The 21,554-nt window shown below is 27.6% G+C and overlaps 3 protein-coding genes across 8 annotated transcripts; 2 read left to right on the forward strand and 1 right to left on the reverse strand.

Moving 5' to 3' along the window:
• The first annotated feature begins 95 nt into the window (after window positions 1–95).
• On the forward strand, window positions 96–8,073 carry LOC105203836 (lipase 3). Of its 3 annotated transcripts, XM_026135818.2 has the most exons (10): window positions 96–289; window positions 1,263–1,377; window positions 1,436–1,581; window positions 1,801–1,999; window positions 4,342–4,456; window positions 4,893–5,136; window positions 5,279–5,437; window positions 6,272–6,356; window positions 7,198–7,340; window positions 7,590–8,073. In XM_026135818.2, the coding sequence occupies exons 3-10, from the start codon at window positions 1,462–1,464 to the stop codon at window positions 7,764–7,766; spliced, it is 1,242 nt and encodes a 413-aa protein (XP_025991603.1). In that variant the 5' UTR covers window positions 96–289; window positions 1,263–1,377; window positions 1,436–1,461; the 3' UTR covers window positions 7,767–8,073. The 3 variants fall into 3 exon arrangements, with proteins under 3 accessions (XP_025991603.1, XP_011171053.1, XP_011171055.1); XM_011172751.3 differs by having other exon boundaries at window positions 1,263–1,581; XM_011172753.3 differs by having other exon boundaries at window positions 1,263–1,581; window positions 7,201–7,340.
• A 148-nt stretch (window positions 8,074–8,221) lies between these two features.
• Window positions 8,222–12,033, reverse strand: LOC105203837 (UDP-glucosyltransferase 2). The gene is made up of 5 exons (XM_011172755.3): window positions 11,414–12,033; window positions 10,795–11,214; window positions 9,837–10,068; window positions 9,025–9,250; window positions 8,222–8,792 (listed from the first exon to the last, which is right to left on the reverse strand). The coding sequence occupies exons 1-5, from the start codon at window positions 11,810–11,812 to the stop codon at window positions 8,507–8,509; spliced, it is 1,563 nt and encodes a 520-aa protein (XP_011171057.2). The 5' UTR covers window positions 11,813–12,033; the 3' UTR covers window positions 8,222–8,506.
• Window positions 12,034–14,033: 2,000 nt separating this feature from the next.
• LOC105203838 (lipase 3) lies at window positions 14,034–20,689 on the forward strand. 4 transcript variants are annotated; one of them, XM_011172758.3, is made up of 9 exons: window positions 14,034–14,225; window positions 14,439–14,738; window positions 14,966–15,164; window positions 16,612–16,726; window positions 16,940–17,183; window positions 17,327–17,485; window positions 18,221–18,305; window positions 20,085–20,227; window positions 20,481–20,689. In XM_011172758.3, exons 2-9 carry the CDS (start codon window positions 14,547–14,549, stop codon window positions 20,637–20,639), a joined length of 1,296 nt encoding a protein of 431 aa, XP_011171060.2. In that variant the 5' UTR covers window positions 14,034–14,225; window positions 14,439–14,546; the 3' UTR covers window positions 20,640–20,689. The 4 variants fall into 4 exon arrangements, with proteins under 4 accessions (XP_011171060.2, XP_025991604.2, XP_025991605.2 ...); XM_026135819.2 differs by having other exon boundaries at window positions 18,255–18,305; window positions 20,058–20,227; XM_026135820.2 differs by having other exon boundaries at window positions 18,255–18,305.
• Window positions 20,690–21,554: the final 865 nt, after the last annotated feature.

Here is a 21,554-nt window from a genome sequence, read left to right on the forward strand (position 1 = left end):
ATAAATTTATAAAATAATAAAGACAAAAAGAAGTTGAATGGAAGGGAGAAAATATCAAGTTTCTTCACTGCACACATTGTGAGTATATATTTCGATGAACGCAGCTGATCGTTATTCGTAGTTTTACATTATCTCTTATACTAGACGCATACTTCTTGTAATATACTGTTGTGTGTATACTGTGGGTTGCGATAATCATGTAAATCGCTATTGTATCGCTAAATACTTAAGGATTCTCTGGCATCTAGAAACGTTTCCTACAATTTTCTACATTTTTTTTTTTAATCAAGTACGTGGTGAATATTTTATATATGTACATCAAACAAAAAAAGAGTATTATATTTATATAACAAACATGTGTATACTGTTATTTTATATATAACCATAGAATTTTGTACCAACCTTTTATTAAATAATTGTATTAATCGAGAGAAAGAAAGAAGTTTTTTTGTTTTCAAAGGATTTACTTACTTAATTTTATTTGTTTGATTTTAGAAAATCTAAAATATGTATGGAGATATAATTTATAAATTTATTATTATTTGCATATATTTGTAAAATTTCTAAAGTTCATTGAAAGAGCAACTTGTTAGAACTTTCTTGTAAAGATTATAAAGAAAATTTGTACAAAAAAATTATGTTTAAAAAATATATTCAGAGATAAAATACAAAAGAGTATATCGATATAAGGTCACCGAAAGCCAAATATTTTATCCAATATTTTATGAATATTCTTAAATAAGAATACACTGATGTAAAATATCTTGGATATGAAAAATTTCTCTTAAAATGTAGAAAGGATTTTTGTTAATAAATTATCCAACCTTTTATTCTTCTCTCTACTCCAGTATCCATTTTCGCTAGTATCTTCTGCATATATTACGCACATAAAATTTCCTTTAATTCCCACTTGTTATTTATTTCGTATCTAACTTTATTTTGAGTTATTTTTATATGGATCTTGATATTAATAGTTTCAATTGTTAATTGAAAAGTTTATAAATCCCAGATAGCACATTGCCATCTTTGTTGTCATTTTGACATCAAAATGACACCAAAATTGTCACTTGATATCAATTTGACGTACCTAAACATGCAACATTTGTTTATATACGTTTTAATTATTATTTTCAAATCCATATTTGGAGAAATTTTTAATATATAACTGCTTTCCTTCTACAATACAAAATTAAAACTTTGTTAAAATGAAATTTTGTTAATTATTATCGATCAATGCTCATCTCATCTGTTTCTCATTGCAGACTGCATACTGCACAGGAGCACGAAAAGTATTTCCATTGACATTATTTACAACTTACAATACGGCTTTTCTTGCAATCCATTTTGTTTTCTTATAATCTTAAATTGACAAATAAGGTAACAACAGATATGAAATTTATTCAGTTTGCACTCATACTTATTATGACATTCCCAGAGGGAAAATCGCAATTCTGGCAGGACATGTCATTTCTTCAAGACGAATTTCTAAATCTTGTATTTCCTAAGGATTCTGGTTTAATGAAAGTAAGAAAAATGAATCCAATCGAAAGAATGACAATCAATACAAAAGTATTGGATTTCGTAAGTAACAAATCGTTTTAATCGAATTAGTATGTATCTTTTATTAAGACTCACTTTAGCTCTATAATAAATATATGTACAATAAGTTATACGGCATGTCATATTTTATCATTGTTAACGATCTCTGAATTTCGTATAAATATTTGTTGATATTTTGAAATCATTCAGATGAAACGACGATATCTTTCGTGGGTGTTACATATATTATTATTTACGTAGATTGGCATGGTGGAACAATATGGCTATCCTGCTGAAGAGCATAACGTTACAACAGAGGATGGTTATAACTTGAAAATACATAGGATACCTGGAAGTCCATTATTAAATAACAAGATAAAAAAAGAAATTGTATTCCTTGAACATGCTATTTTGTGTTCATCTGATGCCTGGGTAATATATGGCCCCAAAAAAGATCTTGGTATGTATTTACTGATAGCAATTCTAATGCAATATGCGAGTCAATTTAAAGCATCGTGTAAAATTTTATCATATTTTAGTGAAAAAAACTTTCCAAAAAAATTTAGAGCTTAAAAATTATTGTTACTCTGTTGATTTTGTAAATACGTTTTTTTGAAAATGTATCAAGCATTTTTTTTACAAAAATATCAATAATATATTTAATATTATTTTATTATGTGAGTGCAAAAGTTTTGATAGAGTTTCAGTAGACATAACTAACGCTTTCTTTATTGATAGACATATTAAAATATATTATCCGTAATTACAATACTGTCAGTTGTAGTTTAAATTGCCTAAATTTAATTAAGTTACAGTGTTTTTAAATAAAAGTGAAAATAAACAAAAAAGTTTTATGTACGTGTAATGATGACTTACAAATTTCGGAAACAAACACGTATTCAAAATAGTTAAAAAAACCTTTATAATATGTATTTGAATAGAATGCTGTGTTAATTCCAAACCTGCAAAAGATGGGTCGCTATATTTAACATTTGAGTAGATAGGATGTAAAAAATTACTTAAGTAAGCAGTTAGAAACAATATTCTAAAGAAATATTGTCATTATTATAACATATTTTATTAGTAAAATTAAATTTATATTATTGGATCAAACATTACACAGAAACGTGCAGAAGTATAAAAGAAGAAATTTTAAAATCAGACTTTGAAATATTATTTCTCAGATCTCTATCTTAAAATTGTTTCATACACTACGTTATATCATACACAAGACAAAAACGAATTAATTTTGAGAAACGATTTAAACATAAGACTTGTGAACAATACATTGTACATATCTATTTCGGAATAAGGTTTCTTTCTTGCATTTATTTGTATTATATTTGAATACAATTTATTAGTGAAGCATATAGCTTACAATTAGGGAAAACGTGTGTATATATAAATGTTTTTTAACTAAATAACATTTTAAAATAAAATTTATATAAAACTTTCATCATATACAAAATATTGAGTGCAAAATAAGACAACTAGAATTAAAAATACAGAAAATTATTTCAAATTATAATTTTCTTAATAGAGAAGTAAATTTTGAAATTACAGACTTTGCTCTTTCCTTTTCTCTTTACATGCGTGCGTGTGTGCGTAAGTATTTGTAGCAATTTATAAAATACGCGCTCGCACACACACGAACACACGTTTGTGCATTTTATAATTTACAAATACATATATTATCAAGAGCATAATTGCAACGTTTGAGAAAATATTGCGTTAAATTTACGCCGATAATGACGATTTTAATATTATATTACATAAAGCAATGCTGTGTTATGTTGCATAAGATAGGTAAAGAAAAGTAATATATTGTATGAGAGATATATAAAAAAGTGTCAGACAGTTGGTTAAGAGCTAATCCACAACATCCTCTTTGCTTTCTATTCCTTACTTTTTATCTATTTTATACGTATATGTATATAGGTATATCTCTCTCTTTTTGTCTCTTCATAATATTTTATCAACAATCGTATTACTTATCGTATTTTCTTGTCTCTAGAATTTTTCTTTTTTATTACCAACTTCGATGAAACTTTGCGAAGAGCAATATGCCAAAGAGCAATAGGCCAAAAAAAAGAAACAGGAAGCAAAGAACTAATCATAGATTAGGTTTAACACTAAAATCAAAATATAAGTAAGAAAGTGTTGACAACATTTTAGCACATTTGACGCTCTGTCATTATTTACTGCTTTAACTTAAATTAGCCATCATTGTCACGTCAATTGGTAAAGATCACTAATAGCAAGGTAATAATTAAATCGATGATTTGGGATACTGTGGCCATCGCACCTACTTAAAGGTGAAACGAAGTGATTTCAACCCTAAAGCCAAATTAAACTTTCAACAATCTTCTGACGTTGACGACGACATGTGCATAATATAATATAATGAATACAAGCCTACGAATTTCAACAGAAGTTACAAAAAAATTAAAGCTTTTCGGTATTTAAGAAATTATTATGTACGTTTATTGAAAACGTTATCAACATTTTTTTACTCATTTAATAATGTAAACTTTTAAACTATAAATTATTGAATATAAAAAGTTTTATCAAAATTGTATTAGATTTCAAAAAGATGCAAAAAAATAATAGAAAATTAGTTATTCTTTAATGTGTTGCAATTAAATAGAATTTAATCACTAAAATATGAATTTTAAGTTTTAAAAAATAATAATGTTTTTGACGCTTAAAAAATAACTTTAATTCTTTTGAGAAATTACGGTTTATATTTCTTTGGAACAATCTGCTTTTTAGCACATTAGCTTGTTATTATTTTTGTTATAGCGTTTCTATTGGCAGATCAAGGATATGATGTATGGGTCGGCAATATGAGAGGAAATACTTATTGTAGATCGCATGTAAATATGACGATATACGATCGCAAATTCTGGCAGTATAGGTACTTAACTCTTTAAAGTTTTACATTAAAAATTATTTTGAAAAACCATTGGTTTATGTTTGAAAATCTAGTTTACATGGAAAAAATCTAAATACTGCGTAAAAATGAGTGACATTTTTAAACTAACAATAAAAAAAACGGTAAAGTTATTGTTACTTATAGCAAACAGAATTTAAATAATATAAATATAATATCAAAAATTTGTAAAGAAAAATGCAACAAAGACATATAAAAATGAAAAGAACATGCGCTATAACACGTTTTGTAAAGGCGCATATGCACTGGTATTGACTTAAAATTTATACTTTTTAACAAGATTATACATTTTTTTTATTTTACAATCCTCTTCTCATTGTAAATTGATTTGTATTTGTCAAAGAGGAGAAGAAAGTGAGCAAATACTTTTTGTAAAATATCTTGATTTTTATTTTTTTAGTTATCACGAGGTTGGAACAAAAGATCTGCCGGCTATGTTTGATTACATTTTAAAATATACAGAGCAAAAAGATTTATACTATATCGGTCATTCAATGGGAACTACTTCATTATTTGCTCTTTTATCAACAAAACCGGAATACAATGTAAAAATAAAAATGGCCATTTTAATGGCTCCAGCTGTTCTTTGGATAGAAATATCACCTACATTAAACGAAATTGCTAACATTTTCCCAATAGTAAAGGTAAGTTTCGTAATCATATTTACTGCAAGCATTAATGTTTAAAATAAAAGAAGATTAAACAGTCATTGTTTTTACTATTTAATGTGTTAGCAATTTTAGTTATTATGAGCTAACGCTTGAATATTTGTTTCACATATTTTAGAAAGTTTTAGAAAACCATCAAATATACGATGTCCTTCCACAATCTTTAACAATTGTTACAATGGGAAAAATATTATGTAATGATAATATGATAACTCAGAGTATTTGCGTTACTATATTTTTCGTATTGGCCGGTGCGGATCCAGCACAACTTAATACTGTGAGTTGCGTATTACAAAATACAATGTAATACAATTTATATAAAATTATTAAGTACCTTTTATTATATTATATAAAAATCGTAGGTTTTTAGGTTCACAAGAGATAAATATAATATTTTGCCAACACAAGCAAATTTATTAATTTATTATACTATACCTAATTTATTAAGTGCCGTATAAGGCATTCTAATTGCGATTATTTTTCAAAAAATGTTTAAATGTGTTAAAAATTATATTAACATACGGCATTGTAACACAAAAATTTTACGAAATCTGTATTGTACAGAGTCTTATTGCGGTCTTATATAAAATAGATATAAAAATTAATTACTTAACCTCATAGAGTAACAGAACTAAATTATTCCCGTATAGTGGCATGACACTAAACATATAATTTATTGACAATCTTGGACTGTGGATTTGACAATCAAATAATTTTTTATTCATATTCACACGTTATAACACGTTATAATTTTATTTAATCTGGCAATTTAGAGCAATAATATTATGGATCAATAATTAAACTGATCATCAACGTTTTATTGATTATAATGCAATGTAAATTTATTAAGAATGATTATTACTAAAGATGGTTCCAACACACGACTGAAACGTCTAATATTAATGTAATTTTTTTAAAAACATATACATTTTTTGTACACAGGAATATTTGTGTTTAAATTATATTGGCAAAATATTTTATTTATTATGTTACATAAACTTTCTATAATTATATTTTATTGACAATTATGTCCACTTTCTACTTTCTTTTCTTAATAAAGTTAATTAGTTATATTCTAATTTTTCATCTATATAAATTGTTTATGTTATAGACAAGCCTGCCATATTTGATATCTCATTGTCCAGCTGGTGCTTCTGTACAATCATTTGAACATTATTACCAAAATGTTCTTACAAGTGAGTATTCCATTTTGCATAAAACAATATTCTAATTTATGTATAACGTTAAACAAATAAAACATTTCTGACGTACAAGTGTTGTCGTTTAAAATAAGATATTATTGAAAAATATAAAGAATCATTTTTATAAGAGGGTTTTGAACCATTCGCGTCATTAATCATATACATATAATTTTAAAGACATTAATGGTTTGAAAAATTAAAAAAAAGTTTTGATCTTTAATCCCCCACCAAAAGCAATTTTGTACCTGTTTATCACAGATGTTTTTATTTTGTAACGTTTACGTGATGCTTTTACGCCTTCAATCACTTAAAGATCTTTTATTTTACATTTAAACATGACTCTTAGAATTTTGGAATAAATGTCATGTCTACCTTATAACAGAACGTAATAGTAAAGGAAAAGATTAAGAAGTATTACTGTTTCTGTTAAAAACTTCAAGAATGCCATAGTGCTCGTATTATAGTTTACTGTGCTCATATCATATCGATCATTTGGCATTTAGGATACGCTAAATATTTTTTAAATAATATAGATACTTTTTAAGCACAGCAGTGACATACTCGTATCTGTTGAACAGCCCTAATAACGAACGAATAAAATTACATTTATTCGGAGGTTGAAATTACATTCGGCAAAGATTTGATGATCAAAATTTATTTTTTCTTAAATGCTTACTATTATTATTTGCGTAATGTTATATAATAAATAACTGAACGCAAATAATCCAAAATGGACGCAGTTCTTTATAATTTTCTATAAATTAATTTATACGCATACATTATATTGTGATAAGTATTTACAGATGTAATGAACGAATAATATCGCTTGTTGCAGAAGATTTTCGGCAATATGATTATGGAATAAATGAAAATTATAAACGATATAAACAGAAAACTCCCCCAGAATATGATCTCAAAAAGATTACTGCTCCAATCGTTATGTTTTATGCAGAAAATGATGCGATTGTTAGAGAACAGGTAATATCTTTTTTAGTTCTTGATTCCTTAATTTTACTTACAATTAAAACCAAAAAAAAATTTCTGTACAACGTAACGAAAGGAAGATAATGTTAACTGTTGACAATATAAAAAAATTCAATTTAATTTAATACAAAATGTAAAAGAAAAATAATTTATGTTAAGTGGATGATTTATTTTCTACTCTACATAGATTTAAATAATCTTGTTATTGAAACTGTTCTTTCTTTATGTCTATTTTAATTTCAGAATGTGCTTGAACTTAGTAAACGTTTACCAAACGTTCTTCTAACAGAAAAAGTTCCATATAAATTCTTCAACCACGTAGATTTTACATGGGCAATCAACGCTAAAACTCTTGTATTCGATCGTGTATTAGAATTAATACAACAGTTTGATACTAATCAAAATATATCTATAAAATAAATAGAATTAGAGAATATAAATCTTTTTCTCGCTCTATGTTGTAATTTTAAATGTTTGTAAATGAAAATAAACTCATAAAATTACCAAATCAAATAAATGTATTGGTTGATGCAAATAAAATGACCGTTTCTTTTAATTTAAATTTGCCCCACGCTGTATTAATATTTCATGTTGACTTAAACTTTATTTTTAACAATTAAAACAGTAGTAAGTATAGTTATATATACAAATTTTTACAAACGGGGCACATATACTTTTCACATAATATATATGTCATAGCTATAAAAGAAAAAGTGTATAAAAAAAAGAGAAGTACAAAAGCGGAAAATTCGAAATATATTAGAGAACAAGATACATAGTAATATGGTCACCTATTTACATTTTGTTCAATAACTTTGATAATAATCAATATTTTATATTAAAAATGAAATAAATTATATTTGTGAAAATGTTGTTTAATAGTTTAGACTGTGTTAAAAGATATTTATTACTTAGAGCATGATTTATAATAAAAAGAATCTATCGAAAAATTATATTACGTTTAATAAATATTTGTTAGAGAATATCGAAGTGCGATTTATGCATCGATACAAATGCGAATCTCCTTTATTATATCCCTCATTAATATTTTTATTAAGTAAGACATATAATTATCTTTTCTTTGATAAATTTCTGTGCAGAAATATACAATAAATATTATAAAAAGCAAAATGTGCAACACAATTTTTAATAATTAATGATTAATTTGTTTTTAACTTTCTTGAATATAATGTAGTAGTATCTTTGTGTATCAACTTCAACATGAATTGCGCAATGAATACTACTACAATGATAACGATTGTTGCGCAAAGCAGGAGAAATCCGAACACGTCGACGAGAGACAATTGCCACCAGGTCATATCCACCGCGGGCGAACGCAGAGAATTTTCGCCGTACCTGATGACGTACTCGATCCAATAAGTAGCTGTGTTAATAGCATTCATTGGTCGATCGAGGAATCGTTGAGATAGATTCCGCGCATTTTCCCTGAAGTAAAAATAAATTATAAAAGTGTATTCGATAGCCGTTAAAAGGTCATAAAAAATTCTATGCATACAAATTTAAGATAAAAATAAAACACAAGCATTATTTTGCAAAAATAAGAAAACATAAACAAGTTACGCATACGTTATCTCAAGTATACATAGAATCCTTATCCGAGTGATAATTAGCGATAATAATAAAATTATCATAAAACAAGACATAGCATCTAATCTACCTGTACAGAGGGTCTTTTAATATTGCATTTAAGGCCGCATCCATGCTTTTTTCGGTAATTGTATCGACGTCCAGTCGTATGGCAATGTTTTTGGCGACGCATGCATTGATGTTATTAAATTGATCGAAGAAAAGCGGTATACCGATCATTGGGACACCGCACGATATCGCTTCTTGCATACTCATGAGTCCGCCATGAGTGATAAAGAGTTTTACATTAGAATGTTCTAGGACAAGATTCATTCATATTAGATAGTTTTATAATTTCCCCAATTTTAATTAAGAAAAGGCAATTTGCAATAATTTGAATATATTTGGGATATTTAAAGTTAGTATATAATTATTAATATATTTCACAATACTATCAATAATAACAAAAAATTAATATTACTGATAATATTAATATAAGTATAATATTAAAATTTTAACTTTAATGTTAATAATAACATATTAATGTTAAACTATAAATATTAATAATAATAAATTATTATTATGGTAATATTTATAATAAATATAATAACATTTACAATTATTATGTAATGATTTATTTTGTTTTTTTTTTTGCCTGTGACAGTTAAGGAAAATCAGAACAGTAAAACTGTATAAATATTTATAAATATTATATTATTCATAAATTCTTATATTGAAATTGAATATTTAAATTTAAATTTAAATAAATTTATAATTTATTTATACAAAAATAAAGCAAAAATACAAAAGGAAGAGTTGAATATTTCATTCTGCTGATAAAACTTTTATAAATAAAATATTGCAATACGCAGAAATAATATAACTAAATAGAATGATACTCACTTAATATCATAATCTGCGGCAGCCAAGAAGATATATAAATATTTTTGGGCAAACCGGGTGGCAATTTCTCTGGAAATGGTATCTTCATTAAAACCCGCACGGGTGCTATTTTGCCTAAGGAGGCGTAAAGGACCTTCAGGAACTCGCGTGGAAACGTCTCGATCATCATCATCGAGCCAAAAGTGAAATATATGAAACCATTTTTGCTGTCGTCCATCCATTTCTTTAGTTCCTACAAAAGAGACAATGTCACGGCGCTATGGAAATAAACCGTGAAAATTTCCTAATTAATTAGATATTCATATTTAATTGATATTCATATATAATTAATAAATTTAAGTAAAATTGAAATTCAAATCAAAATGTAGTTGTCAGGAAAGTAATGAATTACATTTTATTGATAATAAAATGATATTATGATTTTAATAATTATAATAAAAAAAGATTTAATAGTAAATTTATTAAATTTAATAAATTGAAATTTAAATAAAATATGTACAAATTGCCCGTCATTTTCATTAGTAATGTAAATGAAAAAAGTCGTAACAAAGTAAGTATATAGAAATATGTATTTAAATTAAATTTATTATGTAGTTGATTTAGATAGTAAGAAGGTTATTCATTATTTAAAGAAATTGAATATCTGAATAATTATAATAATTTCTGTCAGCAAACATACTATTTGCTAATAGAGTGGAGTTGTCTGTTATGGGATAGGTTCCTGATATGAGGTAGCAAGATTTCTTTATTAATAAACGCATGTGGTTGATACCATCATAAACTTATTACTTTGTGGCAAATTATTTACCGTTTTATACGATACGTATGATACCTGGTAACTGAATGAATACTTAAGTTATGAAGTATCATACTTACGAGCTCGTGATCTATTGGCTTGCGCTACAACGAAAAGTGAAAACGGCCACGAAAACGAATCGTAAGAGTCGATTCGACTTACGGGTTGCAACGTTTCGTTCTCGGTCTGGACGTGAAGGCCTCCCACGTCCACCACGGCAGGTGTCCTCGGCTGTATCCCATGCAGCGTGATATGAGAATTGATAAGGATCAGCGACAACTTTCTCTCCAATTCTCGTACACTCGGCATGTCCGGTCCGAAGTTCTTCCTTATCAACCTGTCTTGTACCTGTGTCGTCAAGTAATCGAAATACCACTTGTTGTGAAGCGTGCACAAGACATTACATAGACGTTTCCCGAAACTTAAAGGGGCGGTTAAATTGTCATTCGACACGAAGGCCAGATTCTCAGGTTGACCAATTATGTGAGGTAGCCATGGGTGCAGCATTCCTATGGGAACAATCCCGATCATTGGAATTTTCAATAAGTGGGCGATGATACCGAAACATTGAGCGGCAAAAACCTAAAAAGGCAAATGAAGTAGAGTATTTATTTCATTGTATAAGATGCTAAATATTAATTAACGAATATTATTAGATTCATAAGAAAAGCTTTTATCAAAAGAAGTAAAAAAACAATAATTTAAAATATAATATTGCATTACATTAGCTAGATAAATTTTTATTACTAATTTAGAGGGAATATGGTTTTCTATTATGTACCTCCATTATCACTGCATCGTAAGGTGGATTTTTTGGCTGCGCCAACTCTTTTATTTTTGGATTTTCTAAAAGTTTGCAGAGATCGTTACCTGCTCCCGTCCCAATAGCGTACGTCGGATTTACACTGAAAGAGCGCTTCATTATTTCATAGGAAATTTTGTTCACCAACTCAATAGTTATTGGCACTGTCACGATATCGGTGTAATTTGGATAAGGCTTCTTCAACGGAAAACTGCTGACCACGTCGATCTGATGGCCCTTCCGAGCCAGGCCCTTTATCAGTTGTTCGGCCATAGCGAAATGACTTTTGCTTTGAAAAGGAAATAGTCCGAGCAAACGATATCCATCGCAAATTGACAGATACAACAACCAAAGGAAAATCAGTGATAACACGCGCATTTTTCCGTAATTTTATATAAATTTTGATTTAAACACTCAAAAATAATGAATTGACTATCGTTATCTTAATTAATTACGATCAATGTTAATTAAAGAATTAACTTAAAATTTATTCACCAAAATATATAAAAAAAAAAAAATTAATTAAATCGCATTCTTTTGATATTATATTAGGATGAGTCAAATGAAAACAAGATAGACTATATAACGTAAGTATACAGTCTATCTCGTTTTCATTTGACTCACCCTAATATATTGCCAGCTGCACGTAACTGCACACGATAACAGACTGACTATTTTAGATTTATGCACAAGATACATGTAAAACAGATAACTCATAGTAGAAATATAAATAATTGCATGTATAATAAATGCATAATATTATATATAATAATGCTATAAATATGCTTAAATTTATACAAAATTTGTTTGCTGTGCCACAAAATATAAAATATTACTCGTGTTTTGAATAATCAATCTCGCGAATAATCTAATGATAAGAAAACACTTAAAAGTCACTTATATTTGTCATTTTGCCGTCGAGTGAATGACGAGCAAGAATGCTGATGCGTATGTTTCTTTTGTTGCTTTTTTTATAAACTGAGCATTAATTTTTAAGAATTAAAATTATTTGTGATGTTGAAAAAGTTAAGAACTTGCCGTTAATATCTATTTTCACCAATAAAAATAAACTTTTGATTTACTTTAATTCTTATAATTTTTAGTAATAGAAAATTAAATAAATAATTTTTAATAAAAAAAACTCCCGACTGCCGCCAAAAGTTTGTTTAATAATAAAAATGAAAAAAGTTCAAAAATAAAAATTAAAAACTTAAAAACTTAAACAAATTAAAAAAAATAAAAACTAAAAATAAAAAAAATACTTTAAAAAACAACACTTAAAAAAAACAAAACTTAAACAACTTTAAAAAAACAAAAATAAAAACTATAAAAAACTGCTTTAAATAGGTTAAAATAAAAATTAAAGTAATTATTGAATTAAATAAATAAATAAATCTATAAACTAAATCAAATACAAATACTTGATATTAAAAATTTTTTTAATTTTTATTATTTAATAATAAATTAGACTTAACTAGCAATCGGGAGACGCCACGCTGAATGACAGATATAATATTAGTTATAACATTAAATTCATTAATAATGTATATAAAATGTATGTACATTTTATATTATGCGGTGTATATACATACAAAATACATTAATAAATATACCTATTATATACCATAATGTATATTCAAATTTTGTATATGAAATGTATATACATTCTATATACAGGATATTGTTTTCACATTATAAAAAAAAATACATATACATAGAATGTCCAATGTTATGTGGAATATTATATTTGACATCATTTTTTGCTCAATATATACATTATGCTCGCTAATTAGGCTACGGTTGCTCTCATATATGTATACATTAATACCATTTGCAATCAGTTTATATGCATATAATTTGTCAATGACTCTAAAATAAGAAATTATTCTTAATCATATAATAATGAGTTAAAAGTTCCACAATCATATCAAACCGCGTTACGGTTTTTTCCAATTTAAAAGTGTTATTCTTGTCTAGAGGATTAAAGTCAATCGATCAGAATGTAATAATACTTCAGGTGTTCTTCACAACCGGTTTCATTACATATGCAATTTTACAATATAAGTTATATAAGAAAATATAGTAACGGAGCTAGAACTTGCGGTACTTAATATTATATTATCTAAAAAATAAACTAGTGTGTAAGAAGCACAACAAACGTACTCTTGAAAAATTTTTTGTTAATTTCAATAAACATTTTTTTCAACATTGTGTCCTTGATTAGAAAAAATATTTTCAAAATTTAAAAATAGTTTTATAATAGTAACCATTTAAATCATAGAAATTATTTGAATTAGAAAAATTTTTTTCAGTATACGTACAAATTTTTTATAAAAAAAGAACCTAATTTTGCAACACATATTTTTGATTACAATTCTTGTTACTTAGTTAAAATATAATATTTTAACATTGTTAAAAAATTATTGTATATTTTATTGAGAGAATAGGTGATTGAAGAAATGAAGAAAAAAGGTTTCTAAGAAACTATTGAAAATTTATTTATATAAATAAATTTATGAAATAGTAAAAGCAAAGAAGTTATATAAAAGGGCGAAAATCTCACGTTTCTTCACTGCACATATTGAGTATATATTTCAACGAACGGTTGGTTGTAGTTTCTAGTTTTCATTATCTCTTATATTAGACGCATATCTCTTGTAATATATTTGAGCTGTGATGTGTGATCGCTACATGTAAATCGCTATTTTTATTCTAAAGATTTCTCTGTGTGTCATACACAATTAAAAACGTTTCCTTTAATTTTCTACAATTATTTTTAAATGAATACGTGGTATGTATTTTGGTACATATATCAAACAGAAATGTAATATTTTATATTAAATTGATATAACAAATATACACACTGTATTTTATATATAAACACAGAATTTTGTACCAAACTTTTACTAAAAAATTATATTAATATTAAGCAAAAATTAAAACTTTATTAAAATTTGTTAAGTAATTATCGATTAGTGTTCATTGCATCTATTTCTCATTGCAGATCGCATACTGTACTGGAAAGAATTGCCATTGACATTGTTTACAATTAAAGCTTTTCTTACATCCCTGATTTTTTATAACCTTAAGTTGACAACAAATAAGTTGAGATATGAAATCCATTTTGTTTGCAATTATACTTATTATGACATTCTCAAAGGGAAAATCGCAATTCTGGCAAGACATGTCATTTCTTCAAGACCAAATTCTAAAACTTTTTTTTCCTAAGGATCCTGGTTTAGAGAGAGTTAGAAGGATGGATCCAACCGAAAGAATAACAATCAATGCAAAAATATTGGATTTTGTGAGTAACAAATCACTTTTAAATAATTTAATATGTATCTCGTTTTAATTCCTGCTTTATCTTTAACAGTTCTGTAATAAATATAGAATAAATTATATTACTTGACTGACTTCATTTATCGTTAACAATCTCTAAATGTTATATAAATATTTCTTGATATTTTGAAATCATAAATATGAAACAACGACATTTCTCATGGATGTTAAAAATACTATTTTATTATATAGATTGGCATGGTAAAACCATACGGTTATCCTGCTGAAGAACACCGTGTTACAACAGAGGATGGTTATAACTTGATAATACATAGGATACCTGGAAGTCCATTACTGGATAACAATGCAAAGAAGGAAATTGTATTCCTTCAACACGGTATGTTGGGCTCATCAGAATGCTGGATAATGTATGGTCCCGGAAAAGATCTTGGTATGTATTCACTGATAGCATGTAACGCAGTTCCGCAGGACTATACAAAATTAATTTTAAAGTCCGACTTCGTAACTGGTTCTCAGATCTCAATCTGTCTTTGTCTTGCGCACTACGAATAAGACGCACTACGTTTCATCATACAAAACTTGATTTTAAAGTCTGAGGAACTCCTAAGAATTTAAACTTAAGACTTGTGAAAGTTGTGAACAATATTTTGTACATTTCTATTCCAGAATAAGATTTCTAATTTTGCATTTTTTATTTTTTTTTTTAAATGCCATTTATTATTGAAACATGTAGCTTAGAAAGAAAACGTGTTTAAATATAAATGGTCTAATACTAAATAACATTAAAATAAAATTTATGTGCAATCTTTATCATAACATATACAAAATATTCAGTTTAAAATAAGACAAATAAATTTAAAAATTCAGAGAATTATTTTAAATTATAATACTTTTTATTATAAAATAAACTTTAAAATTACAGATAACCTTCTTGCCCTTCCCTTCTTTCTTTACGTGCATGCATATCTGTATCAATTTATATAAATTATGAAACGCACACAAACACGCACATTTTATATTTCTAAATTGCCTATTACCAAGAGAATAATTGCAATACTTAAAAAAATATTAAATTTAAGTTTACGCCAATAATGACAATTTTATTTTTATATTACATATAAATATGCTGTACTATTTTGCATACACAGAAGAGACATAAAGAAAAATAATATAAGATATATAGAAAAATATCCAAGCATTGATTAAAGGTTAACCTACAATATGCTTTGTTTTTTGTTCCTTATCTTTTACATATTACCTTTTTGTCTCTTTATATTATTTTATCGACTAATCATGTTTCTTATCACATATTCGTATGTTTAGATTCAAATTTTAATTTAACAATTTCGACAAAATATTGCAAAGAAACAGAAAAGCAATAGATCAAAAGAAGCAACAAAAAGTAAAGAACTGATTATAAATTAGAACAAAAATATAAGTAGGTAATAAGTAGAGGGCTGAATCTCGGTGCTACGTTTAACGCTCTGTCATTGTTTATTACTTCAACTTAAATAAGCCATTCTTCTTCCAGATAGCATGAAACAGATGCAACATTATGAATGTTTATCAAAAACTTAACATTTTTGACTTCACTCAATAATGTAAACTTACAAGCTATAAAATATTGAATATAAAAAATATTTTCATAAATATATTGATTTTTAAATAAAAATAAACAAATAATAGTTATCTTTTAATTTGAACTGCAATTGAATAGAATTTAAAGCTTAATCACTAAAACATGAATTTTAAGTTTTTAGAAATAATAACGATTTAACGCACAAAGTTAAAAATCGAATTTAAAAATAAAACGATTTATATTTGATTTGGAACAATCTAGTTTTTAGCACATTCGCTCGTTATTATTTTTGTTTTAGCATTTCTATTAGCTGATAAAGGATATGATGTATGGTTTGGAAATATGAGAGGAACTACTTACTGTAGATCGCATGTGAATATGACGACAAATGATCGCAAATTCTGGCAGTATAGGTACTCAACTCTTTAAAACTTTACATTAAAAATTATTTTGAAGAAGCATTGAATCATGTTCGAACAGCCTTTTTCTCCCGATAAAAGTTATCGTTATTTACAGTAAATAGAATCTAATAATATGAATAACATCGCAAATTATTAAAAAAATGCATTAAAGGCGTATAAAAGCAAAGAAAAGATATATGTTTTATAAACATTTAAATATTGTAGTTTTCATGAGGTTGGGACAAAAGATCTGCCAGCTATGTTCGAATATATCTTAAAATATACAGACCAAAAAGATTTATACTATATCGGTCATTCAATGGGAACTACTTCATTATTCGCTCTTCTATCAACAAAACCGGAATACAATATAAAAGTAAAAATGGCTATTTGTCTTTCTCCAGTTGTTTTTTGGATAGAAATATCACCTGAAGTATACGTAATTGCTGAGGCTTGGCCGACAATAAAGGTAAAATACAAAATTGGCGATTGTTTAATGCAAGCAGTAATATTTAAAATACAATTGAAGATTAAACAATTATTATTTAAAATGCTAACATTATTTTATTAGTATAGAAACTAACTCTTCAGTGTTTGTTTTATACGCTCCAGGAAATTTTAGAAAAGCATGAAATATTCGATGTTCTCCCACAATCTTTAACGATCGTTACGTTAGCAAGAACATTTTGTAAAGATAATTTGATAACTCAGAATATTTGCGCTACTATACTTTTCCTAATTGGCGGTGCGGATTCAGCACAGCTTAATACTGTAAGTAACATAACATAATATACAATGTAATACAATTTATATAAAGTAATTAAATACCTTTTTTTATATTATATAAATCTTTTAACATTCTATAATTAGGAAGAGTAGGAAAAATTGGATCTATTTTCAGTTTTTGTTCTTAATAAGGCAAAATTAAGTCCAATCGTGAAACTGAAAGTGTTGCTTGTAAGATAATTAAACTTCCTTTATTTTTGCATTAGATCATAGTGATATATCTCTCCCTGTATTAAATTATAATGAAAAATGTGAAAACGCTTTTTTGATTTGGGAGCAATGGTTCCAAATTTATCCACCCTCTGTTGCAAATCAAATATCCTTATTTTTAAAAATTTTAAAATAAAATTTAAAAATTTTTATGTATTTTTTTTTAGTATTGAGTAAAAATTAGCAGCATAACAGTCAAAAGTGAAAGTTTTATTCAGAAAATATTAGTGACAATTTATATAAAATTTATATATAATTAGAGTTAAAATTAATAAAATTTAATTATTCCGAGTCTTGTAACTCATAATAGAGGAAGAGGACTTTACAGTACAAATGTCAAATTTGGTTAACCGTATTCGTTTAAATTAAAAAGATTCTATATTTGGAACACGGAATTTCTCTCACTCTTTCTTATATAAATTTATTATGATGACTACGTTCACTTCCAATCCCCTTTTTTTAATTAGTTATATTCTGATTTTTAATCTATATAAATTATTTCTGTTATAGACAAGCCTGCCATATTTATTTTCTCATTTTCCAGCTGGTACTTCTGTACAACAATTTGATCATTATTACCAAAATATTCGTACGAGTGAGTATTCCATTTTGCATATAGCAATATTCTAATTTATATGTACTGTTAAACGAAAGAAATATTTCTGTCGCGCGCGTGTGTTGCCGTTCTATCGTTGAAAAAAATACATAAAGAATTTTGCCTGTCTTCTTAAGGCTTTTGGGCCATCCGCGTCCAGTCATCTATCTCATACATATAATTTTAACTCCAAGTTGACTGCGACCTATTCCCCGTAAAAACTCGTTGTAGGCCTCGTCAAGGAGGCGACGCGCTCTCCTAGTTTTTTCTTTTCGAAGACGTTTCGTGCCCCGGCAAGTTTGTTTCCGGCATGGATTTTGCACTGAGAGTTAATTTGAATAAATAAATAAAAAAAAAATAAAACAAAAGATGGGTGAGGGGAAAAAACAAATTTGTTAGCGACTTACTAGTTGTTGGTAGTGTGATAAATGTGAGTGCAGTACGATGACCCTCGGTCTCGGAGATCTCCAGACGGTGGAGTGTCTCAGAGAGGGACGTCGGCTTCGATCGTGGAGTAGTCAGGCGTGATACTTTCAGGAACCAACGTCGAACGGTTAATCGAAGACACTGGCTGGTTAATCGAGCTCACCGGCTTGAGCGAAACACTTCGCTACCGAACGTCCACGAGGTAGTAGCACGGTAAAACTGCGGGTGTCACAGACTCGAACAGTAAACTGTCACGGACTGTGCGACCGACAAAACAAGAATGAATTCTCCGCTCTGGAACTTCGGCTTATATATCAATTTTGGCTCATAATTCTTACATTTTTTAAGGACCGGGTACTCTATTTTTTCGTTAAGTGTGCCCACGCACTCTCAGAATCTCGGTTCTCAAAGTCCTATTACCTCTAATGTTCGCCAAAGAGACTCGCTTTCGCATAGTGCCGCAAAGCGCTACTTCTTGAAGCGATTTCGAAAATTGATTTTATTTTCATTTAGATAATGTAGGCGACTTTTAGAGGATCGCCAATTCGATACTTTTGACATGTCTATTGTGCCGTGTGCACTGGTTCTGGGAGTCAAGAGAGTAGCTGTCGTGAGAATTCCGATTTCTGGGTTTCATATTTCCAACGTCCGCAGATGTTGCCCACTTGAGTTCGACCTTACGTTGGACCCCATTCTCTCGACAGGCCTCACGTATCAATTTTAGCGTTTGTTTAGCTAACATTTAGCTAACGTTCGTTTGCAGGCGACCTTTAGAAGACTTGTTCGGTAAAGGTTGGCATGTTTGTTGCGCCATGTACATAGCTTTTTAGCGCAGAGAGAGTGTCACAGTCGTGAGGGTTTCGGTGTCCCGGCTTTTCTTATCTTCAACGCTCACTTACACTGCCCACCCGTGTCCGGTGTCAAAAAGCGTCACGCTCTCAAGACTCCTTGTATTTTAATTTAATATCCATTAGGCTAGTGGACCTGACCTGTCAGCGAACCTTGGAGACAATTTTAAATAATTTTATGGTGCCAGGCGCACCGATTTTTATGATTATGGGGAGTTGGCATGTGTCTCTTTTTAGATTGCCCCTTTTCTTTGTCTTAAATGCTTCCTGGTCAAGCCTGCACGTGCGTCGAGCAACGGTGTATCCGCTCTCGAAAGAAAAGAATCGTTACTCCGCAGGACGTAACAATTATTTACAAAATTTTATATGATAGATGACTGAAAGCAGATGACTTAAAATGGGGGAAATTCTTTATAATTATCAGTAAAATAATCAGTAAAATATGCGCATGAGTACACATTAAGATAAGTATTTATAGATTTACGATAGGCATCGATTGTTGCAGAGGATTTTCAAAACTTTGATTATGGAACAAATGAAAATTATAAGCGATATAAACAAGCAATACCCCCAAGATATGATCTCAAAAAAGTTACTGCTCCAATTGTTTTATTTTTTGCAGAAAAGGATACGATTCTTAGAAAAGAGGTAATAATACTTCCAATCTTAGATTTTAATAATTTTTACGCATAATTTTTACGCACAAATAAAAGCAAAAAAATTTCTATATATATGATGAAATGATGATCATGAAACGGTTGACAATATGAAAAACTGCAATTTAACGCAAAATATAAAAGAAAAGATAAATTTATATTAAGATGATTTATTTTCTACTCTTTATACTTTTTATATAAATAATTTCGTTATTGATATTGTTCTTTTTTTATAATATTTTCAGAATGTGATTGAACTTAACAAACGCTTACCAAATGTTCTTCTAATGGAAAAAGTTCCATATAAACTTTTCAGTCACCTAGATTTTATATGGGCAATCAACGCTAAAACTCTTTTATACGATCGTATATTAGAACTAATACAAAAGTTTAATACTAACTAAAATGTACCTGTAAAATAAATCTGATGAATATAAATCTTTATCTCACTCTATGTTGTGTATGTACCATTTTTTTCTCCTGTATCTTTGAAGTTGTTATTAATTATTTTAGGATGTTTGCTTTACGTTTACCTTTTGGAAATTATAGATATGTCTCTGTGACAAAAAGAAGTAAAAATTAAAATTGTATTAAATTGTATCACCAATACAAAATTATTATAAGTCTTTTAGTAACATTCTCGAAAATATCGAAAAGATAAGTAGTCTCCTAAATCGCATAGCTTTTAAACTTTATATAAAATTTATAAAGTAAAAAACTTAAAAATGTAAGGAATCACCTTAGGAAAAAGTTTATTAACATAATTAGAATATGACTCAAACAACATTAGAGACAATATGTTCAAAACAATATTAGAGATACCATAGTAATTATTTGGAAACGGAAACGTTAGATTAATAAGTTTAAATAATAATATATAATCATTATATAATACTTAAAATTCGAAATTAGTTATTATTTAAGATTAGTTTTAAATTATAATTTGCTTTTCCAAATGTTTAAGATTTAGATTATAATTTTTTTTCCAAATATTGAAAATTAGCTTAGAATGATTTGATATTAATGAACTCATATTTATTGCTCTAAATTAGCCTTGAGTAATAACTTTTGTTTTAACATAATAATTATAATGTCCCATTAACAATTATATGTGCACTAGTTTATACAATACTCTATAATACCTCTAGACTGATACCAATGTTGAGTTATATTTTGGTAATATAAAAATATAGAATACATACTAGTATTTATTAAAATTTTTTTTTTAAAGTATTTTTTTTTTTAATTTCCTCTTTTGTCGGATATTAAGTTGCGCTCGGTAGAATCCAAAGTTAAAGATATTCTGAGTCAAATTCAAA

This window comes from Solenopsis invicta, chromosome 6 (assembly GCF_016802725.1).
Source record: "Solenopsis invicta isolate M01_SB chromosome 6, UNIL_Sinv_3.0, whole genome shotgun sequence".
NCBI classification, from domain to species: Eukaryota; Metazoa; Arthropoda; class Insecta; order Hymenoptera; family Formicidae; genus Solenopsis; species Solenopsis invicta.

What these genes read in the sequence shown, in the direction of transcription:
- LOC105203838 (XM_011172758.3), top strand. Translation starts at nt 14,547, where the DNA reads ATGAAATCCATTTTGTTTGCAATTATACTTATTATGACATTCTCAAAG. An exon ending in ATGCAAAAATATTGGATTTT is followed by an intron (nt 14,739 to 14,965) that starts GTGAGTAACAAA and finishes TTTATTATATAG; the next exon opens with ATTGGCATGGTAAAACCATA. An exon ending in CGCAAATTCTGGCAGTATAG is followed by an intron (nt 16,727 to 16,939) that starts GTACTCAACTCT and finishes TAAATATTGTAG; the next exon opens with TTTTCATGAGGTTGGGACAA.
- LOC105203836 (XM_011172751.3), top strand. Translation starts at nt 1,390, where the DNA reads ATGAAATTTATTCAGTTTGCACTCATACTTATTATGACATTCCCAGAG. An exon ending in ATACAAAAGTATTGGATTTC is followed by an intron (nt 1,582 to 1,800) that starts GTAAGTAACAAA and finishes TTATTTACGTAG; the next exon opens with ATTGGCATGGTGGAACAATA. An exon ending in CGCAAATTCTGGCAGTATAG is followed by an intron (nt 4,457 to 4,892) that starts GTACTTAACTCT and finishes TTATTTTTTTAG; the next exon opens with TTATCACGAGGTTGGAACAA.
- LOC105203837 (XM_011172755.3), bottom strand. Translation starts at nt 11,812, where the DNA reads ATGCGCGTGTTATCACTGATTTTCCTTTGGTTGTTGTATCTGTCAATT. An exon ending in ACGATGCAGTGATAATGGAG is followed by an intron (nt 11,215 to 11,413) that starts GTACATAATAGA and finishes TTGCCTTTTTAG; the next exon opens with GTTTTTGCCGCTCAATGTTT. An exon ending in AGAACGAAACGTTGCAACCC is followed by an intron (nt 10,069 to 10,794) that starts GTAAGTCGAATC and finishes TCTCTTTTGTAG; the next exon opens with GAACTAAAGAAATGGATGGA.